The sequence below is a fragment of the Xiphophorus maculatus genome, chromosome 11, assembly GCF_002775205.1.
Source record: "Xiphophorus maculatus strain JP 163 A chromosome 11, X_maculatus-5.0-male, whole genome shotgun sequence".
NCBI classification, from domain to species: domain Eukaryota; kingdom Metazoa; phylum Chordata; class Actinopteri; order Cyprinodontiformes; family Poeciliidae; genus Xiphophorus; species Xiphophorus maculatus.
This window is the reverse complement of record NC_036453.1, coordinates 22,723,902-22,744,131: the sequence shown is the minus strand read 5'-3', so window position 1 is coordinate 22,744,131 and position 20,230 is coordinate 22,723,902. Positions and strand designations below refer to the sequence as shown.

Below are 20,230 nucleotides of genomic sequence, written 5' to 3'. Positions count from 1 at the left end.
CTGTGGAGAGCAGATTTATTTAACCAAGCAATTACCCCAAGTGCCTTAGCAAACAGACGTAGCTGGACACTGACCTCAGAACAGGAAACAAAGGCGAAAGAAGTACAAACAAGCAAGAGAAAACCACAAGCCCACAAGGATTTCTAAGCTTAGGCCGTTTTGCTGTCCATCTGTCCACGAGTGCAGCCATTGCTTCACTATTTAGGGCTTTTCCTGTGTGTGTGCCTGGGTGTTGTGGGTGTGGAAACAAAAGAGGCGCAGCTAAAGATTTTACAACTCTGCAGCGCTCAGCATGTCAAAACCACAAACTTGTGCATTTTATTGATGGAAGGAACATATACACAAATAAAAATGTGAAAACAAGTGTGGCTTCCAGATGTGTCCAGTGTGCTTTACTCGGAGAAAATGCGGAATGAAATGCAGTGTAACCAAAAGTCGTTAGAGGTCACAAAATTAGTGGTTAAAGTCCATCTTAAGGTGACTGGTCAGGTGTAGATAGCATTAATTAGAAATCTGCTCAGGCGGGAGAATTTGTTATAATTATTAAACGGGAACGTCACAAATCTGGTCTTTCTGCTTGAGTTGTAACAACAAACCCATTGTTGAGAGACAGTTTTACGAACCTGTTTGGAGTTTGCAACAAGCTATGGGGACACATGACAAATGTGGAATGCCAATGTGTTAGAATGGCCCAGTCAAAGTCCAGACCTAAACTCAAATGAGAATCTGTGTGAAGACTTGAAAACTGATGTCACCACAGAATCTTTGATTCCATCCAACTGTTTATTTGTATCAAAGGAAATCAAGAAGTGTTGCTCTACCTGACGAAATCTTCACATTTAGATCATTTAGCCCATTATTTAGGATAAATCTTTATATTTGCAAATAGAAAAATGTTTAACTATTCTCTCAATTCTGCAGCTCTAATCATCTACAAGTTCACCCGCGTGGTTAGAAATGCGTACTTTTGTTTTCTGTGTTTGTACTTGTTCACAAACATTCATTTTCATATCACAAAGTTTGTGATTGTAAAGTGACAGCCTGTGGAAAAGTTTGAAATGCTTAACTGAAATTGAGACATGTGAACTAAGCCAGAGTATGTGCAAAGGGTTTGAGGGGGAGCAGAGCAGATTTAGGGAGTCTCCTTCAGGCAAGGAACCTGCTACCTCTGTCGAGCAAGCAGATGCCAATCGATCCCTCTCGAAATGAAGACTGGGGCGTGTAAATGCCGCTTTGGCTCTGTGTGTGTGTGCTGGTGTGCGTGCGTGCGCATATGTGTGCTGGTGTCTCTGGGAAGATGCGATGACCTGTGAACTCCGGGCCCACAGGCACTTGTCAGAGCTCCCAGTAACTTAATTCTCCCCAGGTTAGCAACCACACTCACAGCTCCAGAGGAACCCGGCGAGTAAACAAGGGAAGCAATCATGAATCACAGCTTTCGGCAGGCGATCCGAAAACACTCATTAAAAAACGAGCTTACGCTAACACCATTACGTATGCATTCATGCACACTCAGGCAGAACCAAGCAATTCCAGCAACATCTGCAGGGACTTGAGAGGATGGGATACAGTTCTGGTTATTCCGCTTGAGCCGTTCGTGGTGGGCAACATTTTCTTAAGCAAACAATTGAATTAAACACAGCTCAGTTAGCATTACTGTTTGCTTTCTTATAATGAGTGATTCTACTAATCCTTCGAATGACAGTGAAGGCATCATTTTTGTCTTCAAAATCAGACTGTAGATATGTAGATTCAAATTAATATTTTGGCATGGTTGGTAACTATCTTTAAAGTCATACTAAAAGGTTATTTCTTATACAATTTGACCTTTACTTTGAGTAAAAGGAGGCAGAGGATCTGGATGATCTACAGAGAAATGGTCAAACATGCTTTTTATGTCCAACCCTGTGAAATAATTAAGGGAAAGATGTCCTTTTGGAAAAGCAGGCATTAAAACAGGCGTACCAAATATTTATGCCACCGGTGGTTTCGTTAAAAATAATTAACAGGAATTTTCCCCCAATGAATGACTGTGTTCAATTTAGAAGTTGATTGTCTTTCACCAATGTTCTCAGAGCCTGCCAAAGTAATCAAAGTTGATTCCTTTTCACATATCTTCACAAAGGCTGTCTATAAACCTGAAACAAAGTCCAATCAACTTGTGAGATTGCTGGAGAAACTATAAATCCTTAAAGCCTGAAGGCAGTTGCTATCTGAACAAAACCCAACATCCCTCCTCTGAATGGATTCTACACTTGATGCCCAGAGAGAGGAATGACACAAACTATCCAACATAGCATACAAATCCACACTCATTAAGATGCCTTCCAAACAAGCCGATGTCCTGAAGCTTATTAACTGCACGCTTCGTGTTGGAGAACGAGAAGAATTTTGACAAATTCATCCGAACATAAAAGAAAGCGGCACACAAAGATGTCCTGTCAGCAGTCTCCTCATTAGGAGTGGTATCCAGCTCGCCGCTGTCTCAGTCACCCGGACCATAGGGTGCCTTGTTAAGCTTAAGAGTTCGATACAACAGGTCAGCTTCTCCCAATCGAGCCACTGTAACTGGAGGTCCAGCATTGTGCAGCAATGCCGTGCAGCATTCTTCAGTTTGATCCACAACAGCCTTTGCAGTCGTGAGAGCCCGTCCCCAGAACAACATGAGTGAGTACATGTGAACCCCGACCTGTGCACATCTGACGCCAGCAGACGAGCCACATGTCTCAGTTAAACTGTTTCCCCACGGGGCCGCTGCGTACACGGCGCTGATGGAATTAGGCTGTGCTCTGCCGGTCTCTGAGGCCCTCTGGTACCTCCTTCTCCACTGATAACATGTGAACGAGAAGGCAAAATTAGCCCCAGAGGACCTTGGCTACTTAATGCTAATGTAATTAGATTATAAATTAGCTTTGCTAGAACAATTAGCACAACAATCCTCTATTTATTAGTTTGGAATGAATGCAGTAAGGAAGATCCAGTTTAAAAATGTACCTATATGCTGTACAAAGCGTAATCTATTTTGCCACTTTTCAGCTTTTGGACATAGCTTTATTGGCAATACAGAGAAATAATGCAGATTTTACACAAAGGATGACAACTTACTTCCTATTTTACGTCTCTTTCTACAGTCTGATGACAAACCAAGGAACCACAAACCATTTATTGAGTTGCATCAGTAAAATGCTACAAGATAAAAGTCAAAGGTGATCTTAACGCAAGTGCATGTCTACCCTTTAGATTTGTGCGATACAACCAAATGTAACAGATGAATTATTAAGTTTAAAGTGTAAACTAAGTGTATCTCGTGAAGAAGTCACTCACTTTACAGCTTTTACAGTATGGACCGGGTGATAATGCAAAGGTCAAGGAGCAGTACAGTTCAATATGTTTGTGTACAGTTAGCTCAATTAGAACGCAAATTTGGATTTAGCATTTTGATTGTCAAGAGCCCTGAAAGAAAATGTTTGTGTTGTTTTGTTTTTTTATTGAACATACTGTATGTGGAATAAAACATTCTATTTTAGAAGCTGCCAGAGAAATCTTATTAAATGATGCAGGACAATTTAGTATATAGTACTTTTTTGTTGATAAACAATACAGGCTAGAGTGTACTCCCAATATTTGTGGGTTTTAGGGACTACAACCATCTGCAAATAATTTAAATCCACAAATACTTAAGATCCCCTCTAAAAACACTCACAAATGCCCATTTTGATTGTTCAAACACCAACGGCACAGTAGAAACCTTAACACTACTCCTGAATCTAACTTATAAAGTCTTTCTTATCGCTGCTCTTGGAGGTACAGCCAATCAGCACTGAGGAAAATGAATGGCACAACTGAATTAGTTGCTCAGCAAATCCCAACCAATAGCATACAAGTAGCAATGTGCTCTGGTATTTCAGCTTCAAAAGCTGTTTTCTTCTGAATGTGTCAGACATGCTCTATGAAAACATTTGTGACTACGTAGCGTTTTGTGTGAACAATCTGGAGTCAAGTTCCACAGAAAGTCTGCAAATACTGAACCATAAGTAAGTTGGAGTCCACTGTATTTGAAAGCAATGTCACAAACACAAATGTAGTTTTACGACCCCAGCCATGTCGGACGCAGTCACTTTTCAATCTGTCCATGCACAATACATATGAATGATGACGCAACAGTCATTGGTGTGGAAGTTGTTAATGAGAGAAGAAGACTGAGTTTCAGTAAGATGTTTGAAAAAGCCAAATAAAGCTCAAAAGTATAATAAGTTCCTGAAAATGAAACTGAAATTTCCACACAGGCATGTTTGTTCAAGCTGCTACAACAGGGAGTTGGAAATCAGCCAGAAGCCAAACATATCACAGCAGAGATGTTGTGTTGTATCTTTCTGAGAGGTCATAGTATGTGCTGGGTCAGGAAATGTTGGCAGGCTTACAGTTAAAGTAAAGACCTACAAACCATACAGCAAATACACCCCAGGCTGACTGGTGGCCATGCCAACCACATTAATTGTACTAATCCCTCATATACGCTGTGAAACACCCACTGCATTCTCTTAAACAATTATTTGATCACATTAGAAAGGTTTGTTGAGGTCTTGGTATAGTTGCAACAAATGAATAAATCATTTAAGGTGAAGGTGAATCGAAACATTTCCCACTGAAATGCTAAGTTCAATACTGATGTCATGTACTTTGAAATGAATGAATCTAGTTAAAGAACGAATCAGACTTTTGATCGTCACTCAAAAACAACATACGGAATCTGAAGTTAGTCTCATTCCGTGTCAAATACACACCAAAAAAATTGAGAATGTGATCTACTGCTTGCAGATTGCATCTGTTACCAGTGTTACTGACATTCCTGCCTCTGTGTGTGAAAGAGAAAAAAAAACGGGGCTGGTAGTTTATCGTGAGTACTTACAACTGATATTCTAATGAAAAACTTCAAAATACTGTAAAAGATACACAAAGGTAGAAACAGCCTTGCTTAAGAGAAATAAAATTATACATCTGGGGATCAAGCTCAAGCTACTAGCTTTTCAATTGCATCTATTTGTTTTCTATTAATAGGCACAGCATTTTTTTTCCTTCTAAAGTTGTTTCTCAAAGTATTTATGAGGGCGGAAAGTACGGGGCATGGCCACGAAGAGATGGGTCAGTCTCAGTAACTAGGGAGCGATCAGCATGGGTCAGGGTCACAGCTGCCACACTGCCAACCCACATCCTTATGACATCCGGAAACCTCTACTCCCAAAAGATGAGCGCAGGGTTTAGAACAAGGCAACGCGTACCTGAACAAATCCGCAGCAGAGCCAGTAGAAAGTAAATTCCTGTGAAACAAGCAGGCATCTCTGGTAGCAGCTGTGGAAAGCTGGGTGCCTAATCCAGTCCGAGTGTGCAGAAAAGTCTGTGTCATTCAAAATTAACTTCTTCAGCAGAGCCCGCGGAGGGAGAGTTCTCGTTCTCCGGCAAAATAATAATAATAATTAAAAAAAAGTAAAATAATCACAAGAGCAAAACAGTTCGGAAGTGCTCCCCTAAGAGTGAATCAAAGTTCAGATGCTTCGCAGACATCCTCGCTGCTGATCCTCTCAGCACCACGCCGGTTTGCTCTGCTCCCGTGCGCCGGGGAACTCCTCTCTTCCACACGCAGATAACTTCATCAAGTGATCGGATGTCCGAGTGATGATGTCTCCACTTCAGGACGGACCGGTTGAGGGTCGGATCGGTCTCAGGCACTTTGACGGGTTAAAACTCCCTCTGTGGTGTTTAGTGATTCTCGGAGCTGGCGCTGGTTGGATGAGGGCGCCGCGCGTCTCTGCGCTCGGAGCTGCTCTGGTTTCCCTTCCCACTCAGAGGCTTTTCTGTTGTGCGGAGGAGATTCCTGTGGGTCAGGCACCATTCAACCACATGCGGATACAGTGACAGGGAAAGGCTCCGCCGGGCTTTGCTTAATGCTCGCCTCGTATTAAACCGAGGCTACTGTAGGAAGTTTAAATAAATATCTCCAACTGAGGTTTTATAGATACGAAGTAATTAAAGGGGGCAAATGACGACTGATTCCCCCCACCCCTCTCTTTTACTGAGAAGCAGCAACCTAAACCGCTGTGTTGAATATGAATTAGAGGCCAATTAAATCATTTGTTTTCAGTGTCCATCATTATCAAAAGGAGCCTCGTGTGAAATGCAGATTTACCAACTAAAGATGATTAAATATTTTAAAGTGAGCTTGCAGTTGAAATGTGACCTTGATGAATGATTTATAACGTTCTCCCGCTATCAAAAGCTACGTGCGCTGCGTCTTTATAAGCTTACAAAAGTGACGAGCTCAGGTGTGACATTAAAAGCGTTTTTAATGAGCCAGTAAGGTCTGCACAGAGAGCACCGGCAGCAGAGTTTCACCTCTTGACCCGTCCGCAAATTATAACGAAATGCAATGGAAGTTTACAGATCATGTCCAAATGTCACATTGAAGTAATAATCGGTCAAATATAACTCACTTTTACTCCAGTAAACTGGCGAAGAAGTTAAACTTCTACATTTCAGGCACATGAGAGCTCAGACATTTCTTTGTTGTCTGGGGAGGTCAGAGCTCCCTCTACTGGTTGACTTCTGGGATTGCAGTATAGTTTTTTTTTTTTTTTTTTGTGGCTAAAATAAACCACTGCTTTTGTGATTTGTCTTAATAGGCAGATTTCCAGAATGATGGAATCAGGCGAGTGTCTACTTCATGATGTAACGTGTTCTGAAGCAATTTTAAGATTTTGTTTGCCAGTGAGTACCCCACTATTTTTTGTGTTCTTGAAATTAAAAATGGCAGGTGTATCATTATAAAATCTGAAAACGACAAAGTACACAGAAATAAGAGGACAGATGTTAAGCAGGATAAGTACAAAAAATGTCACCATTTTGTCACCATAAAGCCAAACTTCTGTGTATTTTATCATAATCTTAAGTAAACACAAGGGGTTGTAATCCTACAAGCTCCTGCCCCAAACTTGAGTGTTATGCAGTCTTTCCATTTTTCCCCATTAACTCAGACCAATAAAATTATTCTCAATTGCATAATACTACCACTGTTATGTTTTATGCTCGGCATAGTGATGCCCACTCTGTATTAATGTACGTATGATCTGACTGCACTTTTTTCTTTCCTCCGTGAATCATGGCAAAATGGGACAGCTTATGTTTTCCTTTCTCACAGTTTTCCATAACAGCCAGCTTTGTGGCATGTTAAATAGATAATGTCCTCCCACCTAAGCTGTGGATTTTTGCATCACAATGACTTTAGAAAACCATGCATCATTTCTGTTCCATGTCATAATTATTTATTGCTTTGTGTTACCGTATTGCCTAGTCCCAATAAAGTAATTTATGCTTGCTGCGTGGCAAAACAAGAAATGAGAATGTTCACCGTCGTTCTGCAAGGCACATGACACAGAGGAAGATGCGATGCCTTTGGATTTTTTCATGTTCTTACTAAACCTTCACTGAAGTTCAGTCTTGAATCTTTTCATTGTGCGCTGTGCACCACTTCCAGCTCTGCTCAAAGCCAAGGCATCGTCGTAGAAACAGCCAGAAAAAAAATGGGACATTACAGTCACACTTCGAGCCTCTGTCTGCCTTCGTAAAACATTTTTTTTCTATTCCAAAGTGACTTTTCTTTTCCTTTTTTGCTTTTTTTCCCCAATTTTTCCCCTTCAGTTCTGTTTACTGCATTTTCAGCAAACACAATGGTGCACAAATATGTGAAATGTTGTGTCATATTTCTCAGTTCCCCCTGCCCCCATTTTGATCCTTTTCTTCACATCTCTACGCCTTTTTCACGCCTATGTTCCCAATGCGAATTGTGTTCTTTTGTGCTTTTTTCCCCAGTCAAATGTTATCCTCACCATGACTCTCTGGCAGTTCTGTGAATGACATTGAATTATTGTTCTGCGAAAGACAACAAAGTCCTGCTTTCTTTTCTCCACCTCCCCATCCCCCCAAACAACATAATTATTCTCATTTGAGAGCATTTTAAGGGATAAGCTGCTTTCCATCACAACAGGATAAACACAAATAAAAGGACATGATTCCACATGTGGAGTTCGTACTTAAGCTATTTTTTTCGCTCAACTTATCCAGGTGAACCATGCATAAGTATGGCAAATTGGTGAATATAAATGCCTTTTTCTCAATCCACACCCCAAAGAAAAATCTCTTTTTTTTTTTTCAGAACAGATGGTTGGGGAAAAAAAGTATGGACACAAAGGCATTCACATCTTCATGGCAACAGAGCACATAAAATGGCAGGGATTGTTAAGGAGCGTGTGCCAAGCCCTGGGAGCTAACGGTTATTTATTTATTTATTTCATTCCAGAGGAGCTATCCAGTTGGTTTTGAGCCAGGGGAGAAATTTGTCCAAGAAGAACAAAGCCAACTCTACAAAAAAACAACAAAAAAAATCTTTATGGAGCAAAAAAAATAGATTATTTGGAGTCTCCTCACACCAACAAACTTGGCGTCACCGTTTACGGTTCTGCTCATGAAATATACAGGTGGCGCTTCTGTAAAGTGGCCGGAGTCATCTCTTTGCACCTGGCGTCAGGATGCTGGATGAAGATTGTCTGATGTGTGGACACATTCCTTCCTAATGGTAGGAATGTGTCCACACATCAGACAATCATATTTTCACCTTATGAATCAAATTCTGTTTTCCATGCACACTCTCCAAATCATCAGCGTCTGCGTCTGACAGCTCTTTGGCTCGGACCCGTCTCGTGTTTGTCTTTGCTTGTTGGTCGGCTCCTCCCCTTGCATATGCTTAGGGGTTAACCAACCATTTGGATCAAAATGCAAGAAAGCCTCGCCTTTTGAAAACACACTCTAAGATGGTGATGTAATGTCTATGCCTTCTGTTTTTTTTTTTGGTTCAGCTTCTTAATGAACTGGCACTCTGGCACCAACCTCAATGGTCATATCAGGAATAGAGAGTTGGAGGGATTTCAGAGGCAGAATCCGTCTGTCGTCTGTTCCCACGATGGAGCACAAAGTGTTTAGCACATAGCTTGAAGGAAAATGCGGGATTTTCTTTTAAATACAAATTTGATGTCAAACATTTTGTATTTTCCTATACTCTGACAATGTGCAACCAAGTGTCATTGCTGTTGGTGAAGAGGACCCAGATGTGATCTCGCTGTTGTTCTGTGAAGGCCTCAAAGGTTTGCTAGGGAACATTAGTGAGCAAAGATAAGAAAACACAGCAGAGAGGTCAGGGAGAAAGTTAAGGGAAAGCCAAGAACAACCTATGAAGTCGTCCATCATCCAAAAAGAAAAAGGGCACGGAACAACTGCAAGGGCTACGAAGGGATGGTCATCCAACAACACTGACAGGTGGAGCAAGAAGAACATTACTTTAAAAAAATTTTATGAAGCTCATGGTGACTTTGGAAAAAGTCACTATCGGTTCAGGTAGGAAAACTTTGACATGACAAACTTAAGTCATACATTACACAAATCCTAAGAGTGGCTGATTAAACAAGCCCATAAGAAGGTCTTGTTTACAGTTTACCTCATAGAGAGGAGACGGTTAACTTGTCTCCTCTATGAACTTTGTGACCTTTATCCAAAACTCTACATGTGCAAGAAAGCTAACACTGAACACCACCCTAAACAAACCATCCCCACTTCAGTAGGGACATGGAAACTGGTTTAAAATCAAGAGAAGGAGGAAAAAGTTAGGGACAATTCTAAAAGAAAACCAGTTAGACTCAGCGAAAGACTTTAGACTGAGGCAGAGATTTATTTTCCAGCAGGATGACGACCCAAAATGTACAGTCACAGCTAAGGTGGAATGGCTTTCATGTAATCTGAACCCAGTTAACAAAACTTGCTCTTCATCAAGTCTAATTGAGCTATAATTATTGTATTTTGCAAAGAAGATTGGATAAAAATCTGGGTTTTAGATTGTAAGCCTGATTGAGTCATGCAACAAGCACTTTTAGCTGTATCGCAAGAAATTTGGCTCTACAAAATATTGACTTAGAGTACTGAACACCACACTTTTAAGACTTTTATATGTAAAACATTTTAAAAACCTTTTATCTTCCTTACTTTTACTTTTCAATTATGCACCACGTTGAGCTCAACATTTGGTGAAGTGTGTGGGATATGAAACATTTTAAAGCCTACAAAGCTTTTCGTTGAAGCTCTTAGAATTCAGTAGTACCTATAAACATATGGCTCCACAACTGCAACTGAAGTGTCCGGGAAAGAACATGAGACATATCCATTTCATGTTCCCTCCATACAGGGGTCAGCACAGATTAAAATCACCAGGGCTAGACTGACAGGAACACATTTGTTCCACCTCAGTACATCCCATGTCAAAGCCCTTACCACTAAATGTCAAAACAAGAGGAAAACCGATTGAATTGTGCAGCTTCAGACACACCACTTGTGGTTTAGGGAAGCTGAATTGGCATTATGTAGCATTAGAGTCTGTGTCAGCAAAAGGCAACAAAGACTTCTTACTGTGTTCACTGCTATCCTTCAAAAGACAAATAAAGAGTTTTGCAGAGACAGCCTAATTTTCCAAGGCATATCAGACTCATCTTATAGAGACAAAAGAGGAAATTTACATAAAAAGGTTCAACAAAATAAAAAAAGAAATGGCCACAAAGAAGTAATGCCATCGTGACAGAGCAACAAAAATGTAAAAAAAAAAAAAAAAAAAAACACTCCAAAATTTTTTTGCTCAGTACATTTAAATTGCTTTACCATTTTTGGAGTTATTGTATTTATATGCTTTAATGAGCATTTTGTGTCCAACATCATTCATCAGGACGAAGCACTCAAACATAAAACTCATATTCTTCCAGAAAACTGTAAAACAGCTGAAACACTGACTTCTTTTAAATCTCGACTAAAAACCCACCTGTTGAGAATTGTATTTGAAATGTAATCAATTACAAATTTATTGATGGAACTTGACTTTATGCTGTGTTTTGATTGTTGATTCTATCTTGCATTGTGTTTCTGTGTTTGTAATGATGTAAAGCACTTTGAAATGCCTTGCTGCTGAAATGTGCTATACAAATAAAATTTGATTGATTGATTGATTGATTGATATTCTATAAGGCAGGTGTCCTAACCTTAGCAAGGACTCTACTTTAAGGTCAACTCTCCTCCATCCTTACACAAAGTTTGATCAAGTTCTGCACTTGTTTCACGCAGGTGCAAATCTTATAGATGTATGCAATGTGTGATTTTTCTGATGTCAATGTGTGGAAAAAGAAAATCAAAGTGACCTTTAAATGAGGGATTCTGAAAACAAATCATAGTTTTTTTCTGCTGAGAAAATTTTAAAACGTAGGTTTGATTATGCATTGTAAAGAAACAACGGCATGTCGACCCGTACCTTTGTATCCGAAGCTGATGTCTTGATCCACTTCTGTTGCCAATACTGGAGATGAGGTGATGACCTCATTACCTCCCCTACGTTTTTCAGCCTCTGTTTGTACGGTAACATTGATTATTAGAGAAGGAGAAAAAAATAGTGAGAATGGTTAATACTGCTGCAGATTAGCCATATGCATTGTAACACAATCAAAACATGTAAACATAATAATAATAAATTCACTGAGTCACCTTCTTGCATAATTTTTTTTTAAATTTAGTAAAAGAAACAACTTAGAATAAAAACAAGTAAACATGTGAAAAAAATGTTACTAATATATGAAGTATTGAATTAATTACGTATGTTTCCATGAACTCTATTGGATTGGATCAAAACATTTTAGAAACTGTTATTTGGAGGTGAAAGTGAGAATAAATCACTTCTTGTTGCTAAAAAAGGGTTGCACAGTGGATCAGTCGGTAGCACTGTTGCCTTGCAGCAAGAAAGTCCTGGGTTCGATTCCAGGCCCAGGATCTTTCTGCACGGAGTTTGCATGTTCTCCTTGTGCATGTGTGGGTTCTCTCCGGGTACTCTGACTTCCTCCCACAGTCCAAAAACATGACTGTCAGGTTAATTGGTCTCTCTAAATTCTAAATAGGTCTGAGCGTGTGTGTGCATGGTTGTTTGTCCTGTCTGTCTCTGTGTTGCCCTGCGACAGACTGGCGACCTGTCCAGGGTGAACCCCGCCTCTCACCCGGAACTTTACCTGGAGAAAGGCACCACTCCCAATCACCATTAGGGACAAGGGTGTTAGAAAATGGTTGGATGGATGGATAGTTGCTAAGAAGTTAAAATATTAAATTCAATGTTCACCTGCAGTAATGTAGTAGGATTCTTTCCCAATTGATGGATGTTTTTATATACTGTACCACTAGAGGGAGCCATTGATTTACAATATTTGACTTAAACAGTAGAAGTAGTACTGCATATTTATTTATGTATTTATTCAGTTGCATACTACCAATAAGTTATTTTGAATTAAGGTCAGAATCGTATTACAAGAGAGTTTATAGTATTTCACAATGCTTATTTTAATGCAATGATATACATACTGTATATGCCCATCAAAATTGAGATCACTATAAATGCAATTATGCAAAAGAAGAAAATAATTACATTCAAAGCTATAAAGTGGTGTTATTTCCTAGAACATTTTCTGTCACTTAATCTTAAAGCAAAGTAAAGAAATATGAAAACACAAAAAGTTTTCGGGTTCAGATTTGCTGTTCACTGTATCCTTTTTCTTCTCCTTTTTTCACAACAGGTTTCAATGTGGCTATTTTTTGTGCCTTCCTTAACTACAAGAGGAAAGCCAAACTATGACTAAAAGCAGCCAAAGTTCTGTCATCCAAATAAGCGCTGCAAATCCAATAATATTAGTATTCTTTTCACTCTTCTTTTCTCATTCATTTACTCATTCGGGAGATTCTCACCTAATGAGTTGTCCTTCCCTCGGCTCTGCTCCAGCTGGATGACAAAGAGCAGGCTGATGAGAAAGAATAGCTGAGCAGCCAGCATAGTCTCAAAAGAGCCAGTTTGCCTTCAGGAAAGCCCTCATAAATCTGCAGAAAAGAGACAGCAGCAATTTGTGTTTCTGTCACTCCACCCCAGTCCATTTAGGCATAACTGTTATTACCATCAATAATTTCAAGGTTTGTTGTTATCCTCGATAACGACAATGAAGTTAAACAGCTTTACGGTTTATCTCCTGGTGAGAAGACAGACAAGAGGAAAAACGGAACAGAACACGGTGTGTTCATGTAACCCGCTGGCAAATATGTGCAGGCCTGTTTTTGTGTGAAATTCCACTGTAGATGAGACAAACCAGACAGATGGGCCTCCCTCAGCAGTCGTTCACTGGGTTTGACGGATTCAACGTGATCAGTTAGTGGCAATGGGCTGTTTCTTTGTCATAATACCAGCTTATTGAACTTCTACATTTTAAATCAGAATGTGATTTACTATGAAAGCTTTATCTTAAAGTATTCCACCAAAATTACCTTACTTACCTGCTGCACCCTCCACTCAAACTACTCCAAACAACTCATCTCGCGCACACAAACACAACATGAAACACACCCTCACTCTCAAGTGGTTATAGTGATGAGACACGATGACGGTGCCAGCCAGGAAAAAAAAAAAAAGGGAAGTCAGTTCTAGTGATCAGCCATCTGTGGCACAAACAGCTCTGCAGCTTGTCCAAGCTGTCTGAAGGATATCCAGAATCACGGGACATCTTGGCTCCCTGCAGCTGCCGACTCTGTGCAACACTTTAATTGTTCAGAGGCAAATCTGCCAGGAGCCAACTTGAGCAACACGCGAGAAAAAAGCACATATACCACAAGCACACTGACGAAACTCTGTTTTCTCTGTATGAGTTAGGGTAAGTAAATGTTTAGCATTTTCCGGGTTTCTAACTCTTTCTAATTGAAGGAAATGAATATCCATTGATTGTGAGGAAGAGGCCGCCATCACAATGATCCCCAAAAGCAAGATGGTGAACATGGTAAGCACGAAACAAAGTGATGGCTCCAAATAAAATGTATGTCAACTTACTAGATTTTATATCATCAGCTGATATGTTTCTGCTATACAATGACATTTGCATAACCATCTTAGGAGAAAGAAAAAGCTGCAACATGCAGAGCACATGGCAACATACAACACATTTAAATGTATGCAGTAATAAATTAAAAAGAAAGCTTATTTCCTGTCTGAAGGAAATAAGTGTGAAGTCTTTTGCAGCCACAAATAAGTTCTTATCCAAGATTGTACTTTATTTAGCGCAATATAAAAACATGGACAACAGAGTTTTCAGTGCGCTAATAAACATTACAACACCATGGGTTCACAAAAAAGGAAAACTTGCGAAAACTTGTTAAAAGAAAAGATATATATTATTGTGCGTCTTCTTGTAAACGATAGCTGAATCGGATGTTTTAATTGAAATTTTATTTGTGAGTTCTTGTGTATGCTCTAAAAAAATGTACCATAAACTAACCAAGAAAAAAAAAAGCTACATGTATGAAAAAGCAACAGCAACGTAAAAGTAGTTTAAGAAAAAGGAGAAGACATTGGCCAAGCACTTTAATTACAACATAACGAAAAGTCAAACCTTGGCTTAGATATTCCACAGTGATTAAACATTATTAAAAACAAAGTTCATTATGTGCTTTTCCCATGTGATCCCGTGTGTCATTTGCTGAATCCCGTAGGTCCACATGGGATTAGCACATTTGTATGAAATTACCTAATCTACCCTGCGGTGAGAACATTGTTCTGCAAATTTACAGTAGCAAACATGCTGCTGTCTCAAAAGCTACAAGACGGATATTATTCAGTACTAATATAATATGCAATATGAATAACTTTCATTTCATTGAGATACGATATAAAAACATTACACGCACAGTGAGGTAGGAAGATTGCATTTTGCACAACACTGAATATTGAATGTGGGTGGTTGTGTGATGCCACTGCATTGTTTAGACCTATCCAACAGAGAGGACAGAAAATAGAATGGCACAAAATGACTGCGGAAGAGAAAATAATCAAAATGAAATTTAATTTAAAAATAGTGAGTGGAAGAAAAGAAAATGCTCACTGGGGTATGCATGAGATGGTAATAATTGCGGCGGGGAAAAAAAAAAATGTTTATGGAAATTATTTCACTCCAGGAAATCTACAGTCAAATCTAGAAGGAAAAGAGCAGGAAAACCACAATTATATGAAAAGATACAGAAAGCATAATGTGCTTTAAAGTCATTGCCAGAAAATGAAACACTGCAAAATGCTGGAGCTTTTCAGCAATCTCATTTGCATAATAGAAATTACTTGCACCTTGCTTCTGAGAAAATCTCATATGCACTAATGATTCAAAGGTATACAGTTGACCTTAGTGGAAGACGTGGCAGGGAAGTATCCTTTAAATCCATCTGCCCAGCATCTGAGCAAACAGGAAAAGGCTGTGGCTAAAATGAAATGGAGAGGCTGATGTCCTCGTACTTCTTCTATCTGTGGGGGAATAATCACTGCTTACCATCTAACACATTGTCAATAAGACAGCGCAGACAGGAGCAGAGTGATCACATTCGGTAGAGAGCACTGGACCGTGAACAGAATCAGCTTTCGCCAACCTTCCTGCCCCTCTCCTCCCCAACCTAACACACCACCATCTTTCCATCATCCTAAATTTAATCCCACAAACTCATGCAGACATTTGCAATACGTCCAAAGTGCCCAGGAAATACAACATATTAAAAGCGTCAAGCTATGTAGTACTGACACTCGAGCACTCCATGGTGCTCTAGTGTCAAAGTGTTCATTATTTTGACACATTTGGTGATTCATCCAAAAATGTGGTCTCCTGGCCTGACTACCTTTTGCTGAAAATTCAGTACCAGCAGATCAATGATTTCCTCCAAGTGGTCAAATAATTCTTACCTGAATTAGTTGGAAAATGCATCTGTTGTTGAAGCCACTTCAAGCATTCATGAAAGACATGGTGAGTTAGTCTTCATTGGTGCAGATGGAGGGCTTGCGTAGCGTGACATGGTATTAAGTTAAGTTAACATTGGGTCATTGTTGCATCATTTACAGAGCATTTAAATATATTTGTAGTAATTAGAAGTGGAATGGGTCTCATTTGCACCAACTATTGGCTAGAGGATGGACAACAGCATCAGACTGAGTGCAATACTTAGTAAATGGGAAGTGCTCATGCCATCTTTCTCAAGTCACAGCAGGGTTGCAGCAGTGCTGCAGAGCATTGTCACCATAAAACTCTCAAACAATATAGAAAAAAACCCCACTACTGCCAGACCAAGTGTCAAAAAATGGTCAAGAAAGTGTCAAGAAAATCATAGCAATTAAATTGTCACCGAAGTCTTTTGCACTGAAACACGTCACAATCATACCACTCCTGGCTCTGTCTACAAATCCACACAGACTTCTCTATAGAAGTTGCAGTCAATGCACCACAGCTCCATCCATTATTCCTTCTGTAAACAGTGACGTCGACCATCCATGTGTGTGACGTCAGCATTCTTCTTCTGCGCACGTGGCTCACACAGAAGTCTGATTGCAGTCACATCATTCAATAGGATTAATACCCATGCAAAAAATATATATGTACTATTTCAGCCAAAAATATTTAAATGAGCATCAAGACCTGCTGTGTGAATGTAGTCTCAGTGTCAGTCTTTAGACATGGTTCTCTGTGCATCTTTCTTGAAAACCAGTTTTTTTTGTATTTGCTTGTTTTCATGTTGCTTCTGTGTTCTCTCGTCTCTTTTTTGGGTTGAATCTAAGTCATTGCTTATGTTGTCTCTGCTTTGTTTACATTTGCTTCGTTGTTTCCCATGTTACCTGTGTGCTCTGTCAGCCATTTGTCCCATTTACACAGTTCAACTTCAGTTGCTTGCCTTCCTGCACACCTGTGTCCAGTTTCTAATCAACCACCTGCTCCTTGTTCAGCAATCAACTCTCCACCTTAAATATCTTTCATTAATTCACTATAATATATTCTGGGCCTTATGGGACTTGTGTATGTTTCCTTCAACTTTGATTTCTGTTAGCTTTTTTCTTTGTTGTTATTATTTTTTAAAGTTAAATATTTAAAATTGTCAACCTCCTGTTTCCTCTCTCCGTTTGGGTCCTGCTCTACACCATATTGAAAGTTTGTATCTTTTCAAAAAAATAAAAAATAAAAAAGAAGAAGGGAAGAAATTATTGGCACTGTATGTTCAGCTAAATAATTTTGTTTTAATCATGCATTTATTTTTTAAATCAGAAGTCAAAATATAGTTTCAAGGTGAAAATTTGAGACAAACTCCCTTGAAGTTGAATTTCCAAGTAGAAATGTTTAAGATATCAAACCAATTCTAAACTTAGGCACTGAAATTAATCCAATATGGCTGCTGCATGAGGCGCACTTTAATCATACAGTCGAAACCAGACATTCACATATAAACCTTTTATTTTCTCACCATCTGAGAATATATAAGACTAAACTTATTCCATTTTAGAGCAGTTAAAATCACCAAAATTATTTGTTAAATGCCAGAATAATTAGATTTTTAAAAGCTTCTTTCAAATTGAGAAAATGATCTTTATTATCTTTATCATCTTTATTTCCTTAAAACTCAGTAGAATTGATATTGCTAATGAGCTGTAAGCTGCACTATAACTGAGTAAGGTTTATAGACTGTGTTGCTCACTCACACACTTTTTCACCTCTGCCTACAGATTCTCCATGGGATTGAAAGCTGTGGCGTGTGCTCATAGTCCTTCTAAAAGAACTACACAGAAATAATTTACTGTTTTCTACATACACACTTTTTACTTAATGTACTCAAAATATTCCACCACATAAAGTGATGATTTATAGCAACAGTAAACAAAACGCCCTTCACAACTTGCTTTCAGTTTGATGCAACATTTGAAATTTGACTTGACATTTTAAGCTTTAGATTTGGGAATCAACTAAGAGCTTGGACAGTTTGATTTTACACTTGACTTGGAATGTACAGTGCATGCCTGTACTTGGGCCTTTACTCAATACTTGAGACGTAATTGTAAACTGCAAAACAACCTGGTTCAACCTGGTTCCACATATGGTACTTACCAGCACCATTACCAGTACGACAGTTTTATAACCTATAAAAAAGGGACTTGTACACAATATTTCCTTCCACTGTGAGACACTTGGTTAACAAATAATCAAACTTTTGATTTCACTTGTTTTTCAGGAATACCAATGAACGAGCAACACGTCGTTTTACTATAAGGGTCCGCAAATGTCATATTGTAAGGGCAATTTTTATTCATGGCAATGGGTGAAGCCAGTCTTACCTGAGTATGTATTTACATCCCTGTACAGATCTGTAATTATTCATGAGCAGGTTTGCAGAACAAACGGCACCAGGGTGCAACGTGGAAGCAGGGGGCACAACCAGGAAGCATGATTCACTGACGAATTCTGGAATCTAAATCAGAAACGCAGCGGGAAGCATGTGAGCGAACAAACCCATGCTATCAAGACAGACAGCCGTGGATATTTGATGTCCTCAAAAACACACCTGCATATATTACTGTCACCGAGGCAAAGTCATACATCACACACTTTTACATTAGACCAAGAGAAGCTGAGGAGATCTGAGGAGTTCTTATCAACGCCTGGCAGTTATCGCTGACATATAGCCGTGTCTTTTGGGGAAATGGATGAGGAGACAAACACAGGCTTTCATCAGTGACTCTGTAATGCACTGAGGGAGCTATCAGAGCAAGACAAAGGATATTAAAAGTGTAAGAGGAAATGTCAGCAGGTCTGTCGGAGTTCATTGAGATGAGGAGTGAGGAGCTGACCGGGCAGACGGGCGACTTCGAAGAATGACAGATGATCACATGGATTGGCTTCAGAGGTCAGTGAACTGTGGCCCCCAGACCCGGGATGACCCTAACGTGTCAATACAGAGCGGGTCGCACTATTGGAAAAGTGCGTGTTGCAAAAGGAAGGTGAAATAAGAATGCTGGAAAGAATGCTACACATTTTTACTTCTAATTTAATATGTGGATTTGATAACATAATTTCACAAAAAAGCTTCTGGATTTTTTTCCTCCATTTTCTGACTGATTACTTTCACTATGTTACATTTTTACAAGCTAAACTTTTTTTTTTTTGTAGTCAAGAGTCAAATTACTTCATCCCTGGGTTGCATAGCTTCATTTTTGTTTTACAGTTGTTGAAATGAAAACTCCAGAAATCTCAGAGGCATTTTTAAAAGCTCTGAAATAGCCTACATTTTGAAAATGACAGTTTAGATTTTTCTGATATTTTAACCTCTTCAACATAATGAGAAAAAAAAATCCTTTCTAACAGTAAAGGCTCTAAGCACAAATTATTGTTCATCTCTGTAATTTACAAAGATGTAAAAATTCTATATAATCAAAGAAGATGTGCCGAAAATCACAGCTACCACATGCGTGCTCAACAATTTGCTCATGAAACAACTTTCAGCTCCAAAGCACGTGCACAGTGTCTCCCCCCCTGCTCCGTCAGACTCAATAGGCAGCAAGAGGCTTTATATCCCTCTCCCACATTTTTTTTTTCAATCACAACTACACATTCTCAGTCAAACTAACTCACATGTTTAAAAAAAACACAGGAATTATTGCAACTTTGCAACTTACCCTTCCTGGTTACATCTCCTTCGTTACTGGTCCATTTTGTCAGGGGTAAAAATGAAACATCTGCCTTTTCTGTGTCTTTCTGAACCATCCAAGTACCCAACAATGACAGCAGAAAGAGAAATGGGGAAAAAAAATGTGCAGGTTGTAGACTTGTAGTAAAAAGAGCAGTAGTGGAGGTGGAGGGGGTTGAGAGTGGCTGGGGAGGGGGGTCAAAAGAAAGAAGAGCCTATATGCCGGAGGATGAGCCTAAATAATCCATCTGTGATCCAGGAGGCACTATCAGATGGGGAGCATACAAATCACCAACCTTCCTCTGCAGCAAGCGAGGTCCAATATCCTCAGGGTCCTAAGGCTGCACACAGACAGATTTACAACCACAGATTAGTAAAATAACATTGTCTATTCAATCAAAAATTATATTCATAGAATTCTCCGGTCATTTATAAAAAGAAAATGTGTGTTTCTCTATTAATCACGTTGAATATTACATGAAAATCTGTGTTATTCTGAAAAGTTAAAAAAATATATAAGGAATACTGTCAGTATTTAGTTTACATACAGCAATATATCAGGCAAATTGCTTTTATCTATCATGATTGTGCATCGCAGAGT

At 39.2% G+C, this 20,230-nt stretch overlaps 1 protein-coding gene across 3 annotated transcripts in view; it reads right to left on the bottom strand.

Annotated features, from left to right (window-relative positions):
* Positions 1 to 19,970, bottom strand: part of LOC102221836 (roundabout homolog 1-like) — a 102,781-nt gene extending 82,811 nt beyond the window's left edge. Inside the window, exons 1-4 of one of the 3 annotated variants that reach the window (XM_023342033.1) lie at positions 19,926 to 19,970; positions 19,619 to 19,697; positions 12,862 to 12,990; positions 11,390 to 11,482 (exon numbers count right to left, since the gene is read on the bottom strand). In XM_023342033.1, the coding sequence (XP_023197801.1) occupies positions 11,390 to 11,482; positions 12,862 to 12,946 (178 nt within the window). In that variant the 5' untranslated portion in view covers positions 12,947 to 12,990; positions 19,619 to 19,697; positions 19,926 to 19,970. Of the gene's footprint in view, positions 1 to 5,279; positions 5,985 to 11,389; positions 11,483 to 12,861; positions 12,991 to 19,618; positions 19,891 to 19,925 lie in introns of those variants that run through there. The other 2 variants (XM_023342034.1, XM_023342035.1) reach the window with 2 other exon arrangements.
* Positions 19,971 to 20,230: the final 260 nt, after the last annotated feature.